The sequence below is a fragment of the Haliotis asinina genome, chromosome 5, assembly GCF_037392515.1.
Source record: "Haliotis asinina isolate JCU_RB_2024 chromosome 5, JCU_Hal_asi_v2, whole genome shotgun sequence".
NCBI lineage: Eukaryota > Metazoa > Mollusca > Gastropoda > Lepetellida > Haliotidae > Haliotis > Haliotis asinina.
In genome coordinates, this window is record NC_090284.1 from 55,773,666 (window position 1) to 55,783,297 (window position 9,632).

A 9,632-nucleotide genomic window follows, 5' to 3' on the forward strand; every position below is an offset into this window, starting at 1 on the left:
GACTATCGTACAATTGTTGGTATCAGTCGGCAACGTTCAGCACGCTTAAACCCTAGTATCTGTGATCACTATCTGCATGAAGGATTACATACTCGTGCCCATTGAACAATGACGCATGCGGGTGACACGTATATTTTATTCTGCATGATTAGCTTGATACAGCTGCAGCTTTGATTGAAACCTTGGCTGACGATGACCTCTTCAGATGCAGAATTCATTTCCATTTCAAGGACCTCTATGGTCACGACAGCACGCATGTGTTTCTAGGCCCCAGGGCCCATTTGCAGACAGCAACGTTAGTTACAGACAATCATACACCCCTGCAATCAACTTTACAATCATTGTACAATGGCCCTAATCCACTTGCACAAAGCACGAATGTAAGTCGGCATGAATTTGAGAAGGCACTCTTAACTAAGATTGAACTCTTGAGCGGTGGAGGTATGAAATCTTAAACTCGACTCCTGTCTGTAGTGGGCATAGGGTGTTGCAGAAATCAGAAGTGGAACAGGTAACTGCACAAAACTGACATACCTTCCTCAAATCATAAAGTTTTAAGGAAATAATAACGTGGAAATAATATGTACTCGTACCTTGTGAGTTACTCTCTGATTTTCCTACATTCCATTTTGATTTATGAACTAAGAATGTGATGCTGCAACCACAGAAATATCATGTCTTATAAAAATATTGAAATACAAACAAATGCATCAAAACATTTGGGTCTTGCGCTATTGACCTAACAATCATTAAAATTCAAACATAACAAATAAACACAATTTCGTCATGATATAACACCTAAATGTATCATGATTTGTCAATGGCTGTCAACGAAACATAGTTTGGCATCTGGTCGGTGTTATTTGGAGTCCCAAATAAATCGCAAAAACTTCCCATAAGTATTAGAATTGTAAAGATATAAAAGGTTGACTGTGGGAGTGTTGTGGAAAATGGATGAGAGGGAAATATGATAACGATATTATTCCGTGTGTGTTGTATATGTTGTTAAATACTTGTTCACAGTATGTTAATTATTTTACGCTATTTCCTTAATAATTATTTTTCTTTTTGTTAAAAACAGTTTCACATGCCTCAGCAAGTGTATTTTCCTATTTGAGGAATGCTTGTATAATATTTAAAATGCATAAATTAAAATTTGCATCTCGTCAGATCTAGTTTTAGATTTTCGAATTAGAGAGAAATATAAGTCTGTACGTTATCCAACTGTGAAATATTTTAATGAGAAACTAAGACAAATTCACATGACCGAAAAGAAATATATGTGGAGATCTGCGATGTCACAACATAACAAGCATTGTATACTGAGGCAAAAAAAGAAACTTCACATTCTTTTTTCAGGGCACAATAAAAGAACAGGAGATGGTAAAATGGTTAAATTGTTATTATTTCATTGCTGAGATCTGTGTGATGTACACGATACACTGACAGTGTCACAATCAGTTCCACTAGGCTACACCGCCGTCCCAAAACATGGGTATACAGAATGTCAAGTCAAAAGAAAAATATTCGAAATTTCTCAGTTCAGTATTGTGTATGGCCGCCCGCGCATTCACCATTGCCAACCACTGTCTCCTCATCGACTGTCTGATGCTTGGAAGGCGTGGTTGGGGATTCTGTGCCATTGCTCTTGCAAGGCAGCGCCGCGTTTCTGCAAATTCTGAGGTCAGTTCATAAGACCACGAAGCTTTCTCCCAAGTGCATCCCAAAAGTGCTCTGTTGGATCAAGGTCAGGGGACCTCGATGGCCAGTCCATGACGTTGATTCCAGCGTTGTGAAGGAAGGAAATTTCGTGTCAACATCGTGGTATGCGGCCTAGCATTGTCATGCTGGAACTATAGACCTGGGCCATGAGCCGCCATGAAGGAACGAGTTCAGGGGTGAGCATCTGGTCGCGCGGTAAGCAGCAGCTGTGAGGTTTCCACGAATGACCAGAAGTCGGGAACGGTTGTTTCTACAGAAAGCACCCCACACCATGCAACTTCCGCCCCGAAGCTGTCGACTTCCTGTACACAACATTGGGCATACCGTTCACGAAGTCGTCTCCAGACTCTATGACTGCCGTCCGCGAATCTGAGGGTAAGCAAGGATTCATCGCTAAAGACGACTCGATTCCAGTCTCTCTGGGACCATCGGGGGTGACGTTTGGCCCACAGCACAGTTGACGTTGATGAAACGGCGTCAAGACTGGCCCATATGGACGTCGAGAATGGAGATTTGCAGTCCGCAACCGATTTCGAATGGTCTGTGAGGACAGTCGACCTCTAAACATCACAGCCCTGGTTAGTGTAGCAGGCAGAAATCTGTCACGTAGGTGACGTAGGACGATTTGACTGTCTACTGCTCGTGACGATCCGACTTTGGTCGATCAGAAGTGATACCAGTTTGTTGTAGACGACCTCACAAGTCATACACTGTACGACGGCTGCATCCTATTGCTTTTGCGACGTCACATTGCACATTTGACAATCGTGGCATTTAAAGTACCGTTAGAAAAACCTGATTTGGCACTAACGTCATTTACACGACGAATGGATGGGTTTCAGTGGATTTTGCTAACGTTTTTCTAGAGTTGAAAGATAGGGATCCCATTTCGGATACATAGATGTATCATCAGAGAAATATTATTCATTATTTTTAAAAATTACATTTTGTGAAGTTTCCTTTTTTTTGACTCAGTATATTTGGGCATGGCAGATCTTACGGCAACGACATAATATGCCAAGGGAAACCAATCCCATCTTGCGTACATGCTAAGCTTAGGTGCCCTGGAGTTATTGAAAGGGTCATTACCACTGCTAATCGCATGCAGACACCTTTCGTTACTATCCTTTCCTTGATTGTAAAAAATGTATGTTTTTTCATACTTTACCCAACACTTAAACGGATAAGAATTGTCTACTTTATGATATCGACTCGATAATGATGTTGTTCACTACCGCAAAGAATTATATTTCTGACCTTAAATCGATGTTGTATTATCCGTGTTGTTGAAGAGGCGATTCACACACTTGTGTGTAATAAAAAAGCTATCTCCAAACCTAAAGCTAATTATCTGAGTGAAACTGACACCATTTTGTTACAGACTACAATGATCTTACCTCCTTACAACTGGTTCCGACCAATTCTAAGTTTGGATTGTAACACTGATCTTAACCCGCAATCGCTTCGTCCATGTGGATGTCGATTGTAGCCAAAGCCTAAGATCGCGATGTTAACGATTTACAATAATTGTAGCGCTAAGATCGTTTTGTGCAAGTGGACCCAGAAAAGGGCTTCATACATTGGACTCACTTTGGGAATCGCCACCCTGTATGATATGATGAGCAAGGTATGATCTTCGCTGTAACAACACACTGCTACTCACATAATGGCATTGCCACTGAATTTGAAGTTTGAAGTACTATTTGAAGGTACACTTGTTTGGGTTCACCGAGAACGACGAATGCTGACATAACTCGAAATATAGATAGATGCACACAGAATAAATGAAACACATGGTCCTAAAACCTCTGAACCCAACAGGATCTGACATCTGACGCTTTATGATCAATCACAGAAATACTTGTTTACGAAACTATCATGTAAGATTGGTCTACTTTCACGTCTCATCGGGGGGTAAAAAAAGGATGGTGGAACATGTCCATTTCCAGAATTTGAGTTCCACCTGAAGTGCGTGTTGGCGCTGTTCCACCAACCGTTATACAAGATCCAGTAATACAATATGGATTACTTCCGTCTCTTCGAATAAAAGGCGACGATGCATGTCGTAAAAGGCGACTAACGGGATCGGGTGGTCAGGCTTGGTGACTTGGTTGACAGATGTCATCGGTTCCCAATTGCACAGATCGTTGTTGCTCATGTTGTTGATCACTGGATTGTCTGGTCCAGACTCGATTCTTTACAGACCGCCGCCATACAGCTGGAGTATTGCTGAGTGCGGCGTAAAACTCAACTCACTCGTCTCTTCGAAATTTATTTTTGAAAACATTAAAAGCTTTAAAAGCCATACATACAAACAAATTTATATTTATTTACATCTAATTATATGACATATATTAAGGACCAGCTCATCTGTACATAACAGTTATTCAAGTTTTTACAGTTAAACAATTGACTGGCATTTGCATGTGTTCGTGATGGGCAATATTTTGACATAATTGACGCGATCCGCCTTATCACCACCATTTGCTCAGTATGTAATCAGTATCGTTCAACTGAAAAAGTGGAAGGACGAATATATAGACAAACACCTTACCTTGCTCTTTTCCAGTAGTTTGTGATAGGAGGCAAACGTCTGTTCCTTCTTTCCTTTCACGTCTTGTGTTACGTCGACATACTTGATCTTCATTGACGCCATTAGTTGTTGGGGTGTTTCAGACATCATCACTCTGACGACAGACTGGTGACCTGTAACCAATTACACTTAAATGTTACTTATCTTTCTTGAAGAAAGAATATTGCATTAGTATATCACCAGCACATACAGTGACACATTTTGTTGTCCCGTTTCCAAGGCTTTGGAACAACGTTTTGAGTCGGTGCTCAATGGTAACCTCCAACAGTATACCATCAACAGAAAGACATTAGCTTAGACGTCTCCCAGTAGACGCAGCAGTTGGTTGTTTGTTTGGTTGGTTTGTTGTTTAACAGTAGGTGTGTAACGACAGATCGAACTATCGATGGGCTAGAATTGTTTAGGAACAAATAACAACCAAGCGAATTACTGTCAATAAAGTGATAATTGCTGTGACTATCGATAGCAAAACGATTGTTCCCGCCTACTTATATACATTTGGGATCACAATTTCTTAGTAAAGTACAAATTGTAGTACTTTTTTTAGTTGAGTTCAATTCTGGATTCGAACCCGCACTCTCAGAGTGCTTTTTTGCTTATTGTGTCTTATGTTTTTTGTTGTTGGTTTTTGTTGTTGTTTTTGTTTTGTTTTGTTTTGTTGTTTTTTGTTGTTTTTTTATTTGGTTTGTTTGGGTTTTTTGTTTCTTTTTTCTTCTGCTTTGTCGTTTGTTGTTGTTGCTGTTGTCGCTGAATGTTAAAAGTATCTGTCTAAAATTTTGATTATCGCAACCTTTATTTAACGATACAGTGTTTGAAGCAGAAGGTTTTTTTAAATTCCTAGTGGTCATCAAGATAGCTTTAGCTGTCCACTTGACTTTGGACAATATGTATGACTATCTGGCCAAAGTGAATAAATTTGTTCCTGCAATGTAGGATGAAAACTCATGGACCTAATTTGTGTTCAGTTTGTGGTTTAGGGTTTTGTTATTCTAAGATTTTGATCATATTCTTACACAACCACTGTTTTCATGGTCTAATGTCCTGACGTTTATCTAAAGCGGTGGCAAAAAGATATGTTTGACGGAAATTGATTTTTTATTTCCTTGAAGCCCATACATTAAAACTAAAAAGGAATGCATTTGTTTTTATTTCAAGGTAAATGTTAAACATGAAATGTGAAAAACTTAGAACTATTGTAATAGCTATGGCAATAGTCACTTTTCCTCAATAGTCACCCACATTTAACACTTCACTCATCCCGGATATTCAAAATATTCAACAATATAGCAGCGACAGTATTACTTACGGTTCACTTGATTAATGGACTCTTGAATCTCTTGCCTGTTAAGTCGTCGACTAAAGATGTTGGTAGGGTCTGTACTGTCCTCCTGAAGCACATGCACATATTTACATATGGCAAAATATATCTTATGTCACATTGACACGAAACTCACAATTACATCATTGAAGGATACATGTTGTATGGTTAGGAAATAATCAATAAGCGTGTGAGCTGTCTACACTGCATGTTTTCGTTTGCGCACTGTTTAGCCTTTAAGGTATTGAGGTGTTTCAGAGGGTATGGGGTCTTTAAGCTAAAATTGCCAGCTATAGAACTCTTGGGTCGTTAGTTTATTTGTTTACTTCTTTTCGTTTGGTTGTTTTATTTGGGGCGAGAACAGAAGGTCGTTATTGTGTTATCTTTCTTTGTGATAAGAATATCCTTTGTGTTGTTATAAAGAGCAAAGGATATCGGTTTGGTCTAACCTTGTCTTCCTTTTCACTTCTCCTTTTCCGGAATTCGTCCAAGTACGCTTGAAAAAAATCCATCCCATTGCTGCCCATTTCTACGTTTCTTAATTTTCCTGATTCTAGTTCGGCAAACCAGGAATGGTCCCCATAGAGTCCCCTGATTCCATGGTCTATGACCACACATAACCTCTCCGCTGTAAAGAAAACAGAAAGCAATTAAAGAGGATAGGATAGTACGTGGTTTATGACCTAGGTGACAACTGACTACGGTAACAACGTTTACTCTGATTATAAATATGTCCTGTTAGTTCAAACAGGCAATGTACATTACATAATATACCCATTTTACACGGAAAAAGTACACTGATCCGCAGACAAGTGTCTACTGTATGGTGAATGGAGAGAAAGCGTTTACCTTGTTTTGCGAACAGCTGGCGAGTGAGTGAGTGAATATGGTTTTACGTCGTTTATAGCTATATTCCGGTAAAGACATTGGCACACCAAATACAAGCGTATTATGCGAAACTTGGACATGACTAAGGCCTATATCACCCAGAAAATTGTGGATCTGTCTTTTTCAAGACAGTGTTTTGAGACAACAAATATAATACCAGTTCTGAAATGGCTGAGACATATATCAACCCGAAAATGATGGCGTTTAAAGTGAATCTTGCTCGCCAAAATAGAATGCAAAAGGCATCGATCAACCCGAAAAGAATAGATGCGTTGTTTAAAGTGAGTCTTTGCTCGTCAAATTATAATGCAAAAAAAACTGAAATGGTTAGGTCATCTATCAAATCAAACATGATCAGTACGGTGTTTACAGTGAGTCTTGTTACGCATACGTACTGTTGTAAATACGTATCTGGCAGTGTATATCTGCCACCGTCAGCCGAGTGGAAGGAGTTCCTGGTTCCTGGGCTGCTTTCTCTTTCTTCAAAAAGAAGATTTTGAGTTTGTAATTGTGCACTGAAAATCGTCTTTTAACATACCCGTTTGTTTGGTTGTTGTGTCAACGGGTGGATAGGGTGACTGGAGAATTAGCTCATGATTTTGAGATGAACATTACGTTGACGAAGACAAATGAATACGTTGATGAAGACGAAGGCATAGTTTAGTTCGAACCTCTTTAGTTGGTTTCACAAGACATGACAAACAAGTATACATGAATGAGGTGAGCGCACCTCCAGCTCAAACCCAGGGCCTTTCCTGCGAGCGGTATAATCCGCTCGCAGGCGTCCCTACAGAGACAGTCGGAATACCGGACTCCACACTCACAGTGAGTATAGATGTGAGCATACACACATGTATGAAGAGTTTTAACAACAATGAACAGATAGAGAAACAATAGCACTTCCTTGTACAGTTGATGTAATGACAGACACGGCCAAGGGGGATGACCAATATAGGACATAAATGTTATATACAGTAATTAATGGAAGTGACAAAGATGAATAAGGTAGCCGACAAGACAATGTAGCGATAAAAATTAAGTATACAGATTAAATAATAAAAAATAAACCTCAAATGGCTTGATTGCATAGTTTGGGGACTTTAGAAATATTTGGACGATGGCTATCCTGAATTAGACTCTATAACAGTTGATCACGCCGCACCCAGTGAGTTAGTGAGTTTAGTTTTACCCCGCACTCAGCAATATTCCAACTATATGGCGGCGGTCTGTATATAATCGAGATGACCAAGTCAGGGAGCCTGTCAACCAATCCCGTTCGTCGCTTCTCACGACAAGCAAAGTTTACTGTAAACAAATTTTCACCTGTTCAAACACGTCACGATCAATGACAGATGAACAGGTATGTGTAAGGTCATTTCGATTGATTCACCTTTTCTTTTGCCTCCTGAAGGAGGATGCAAGTGTCCAGCAGATCCCTGTCTCCGACATTTTTGAGTTTACGTAAACGTCTCAGCACAGCCACCGTTTCCTTTCTGTTGTCTTCAGTTGCCTGGTCTTTTCTCAGAGCGACGTCAAGAGCGACAAGCACGTCGTTGACTGTAAGTGAATCACAGAGCAACATGACAGCCAACACGAACATCGATCTAAGCAACGCAACGAGAACAGAAATGAGTGTGGCAATAAGTCTCTTGTAGCCATATTCCAGCGATATCATGGGTGTGGCACCAGAAATGGGCTTCACGCAGTGTACAGGATTTGAGAATCGAACCCATCTCTCCGAGTGACGACCGACAATCATTGGCTGAACGGAAGACGGGTTTTAAGTAAAACTTAGATGGTGAATGAGGTGGATCAAGAAATAGTACATGGGTATGAGGAGATGAGGCAGAGTCTTTGTGTAAATTAACTGCAGACGAAGCACACGTCACTATCGAGATTCACAAAACGTTATTTGTTGGTTTGTTGCTTTACACCGCACGCCGTGAGTTTAATTCTGTGTCGCAATCAGCAATATTCCAGCTGTATGGCGGCGGTCTGTAAATATTGGTCCGGAAAGACAATCCAGAGATCAGCATCAAGAGCACAAATGGGAACCGATGATATGTGTCAACCAAGTCAGCGAGTCTGACCAACCGACCCGTTAGTCGCCATTTGTGACAAGCAAGGGTTGCTGAGGATCAATTCTATACTGGATCTTCGCTAATCTTTACATTAAATGTTAAACCTACCTGAAAATGGATGAACCGAGGCGCCACAACCCATTGTGAGTTATCAGTTCTGGAACATGGAAGAATATAAAAGTAGATGCGTCATTACAAAACCATTTTTCTGTACCATTACCCTAATTTTGGCACCAATGAAGCTTCAAGGTGACATCAAAATATATACCTACATCTGCAGTTCTAACGGCGTATATTTTACGCACAAGGAATTCAAAATCAGTCGCCTCTCGCCTTCGCAGGCTTTCTTTAGACTGGATATATTTCTGTCAGGTTTTGCAAGTTATATCCCTGCCTGTCATCGTTGGAATGCCAAAGACTACGGCAGACTAGGTTACCTACTTCCAAGAACACACAATCGTTCACGGCACATTATCTTATGGGATCAACTTTTAAATCAGCTTCAAACACGCAAAGAGTCCCCGTCACATATTTATCATGACGCACTCACGTGGTGGGTAACGATACAGTGGTTGTCTTCACAGTACCACTGTACCTATAATAAGGCGGGCATGTTACCAGCATCCCAACATGGCGGCAGGTGGAACGCTTGACGATTATTTCTCTCTAATTAGCAGTCTAACACACTGATAAATCTTGATGGTGCCAATACATTGAAGGCACTGAGTTTCCTTGTTAATGTCTATGTGTTGATGAATATGCATTTTTAAAATCGCGTGAGGATGTCTGGATGACTCCTTCAAAGTCTGGATGTCGGATGTCCAAAGCTTTATTCCCTTTATTCGATTCCCCTCATGGCACATCGTGAGAAGCCAATTTCTGGTGTTCCCTGACATAATATTGAGGGAAAAGTACACTTCACTCACTCACCCACTCACTCACTCACTCGGAAGACATGGCAGTGCAGCCTTCCTCCCCCCAACTGTGGGCTGGTTCATGTCAGGTTGTGCATTAATACGTTGTGTCACTA

General features: G+C 40.5%; 1 protein-coding gene across 1 annotated transcript in view; it reads right to left on the reverse strand.

The window, feature by feature from the left end:
- LOC137283918 (uncharacterized) overlaps positions 1-8,744 on the reverse strand; it is a 30,053-nt gene extending 21,309 nt beyond the window's left edge. Inside the window, exons 1-6 of the mRNA XM_067815593.1 lie at positions 8,711-8,744; positions 7,912-8,078; positions 6,917-7,001; positions 6,083-6,261; positions 5,622-5,703; positions 4,277-4,428 (exon numbers count right to left, since the gene is read on the reverse strand). Coding sequence (XP_067671694.1) covers positions 4,277-4,428; positions 5,622-5,703; positions 6,083-6,261; positions 6,917-7,001; positions 7,912-8,078; positions 8,711-8,744 — 699 coding nt within the window. The remainder of the gene's footprint in view (positions 1-4,276; positions 4,429-5,621; positions 5,704-6,082; positions 6,262-6,916; positions 7,002-7,911; positions 8,079-8,710) is intronic.
- Positions 8,745-9,632: the final 888 nt, after the last annotated feature.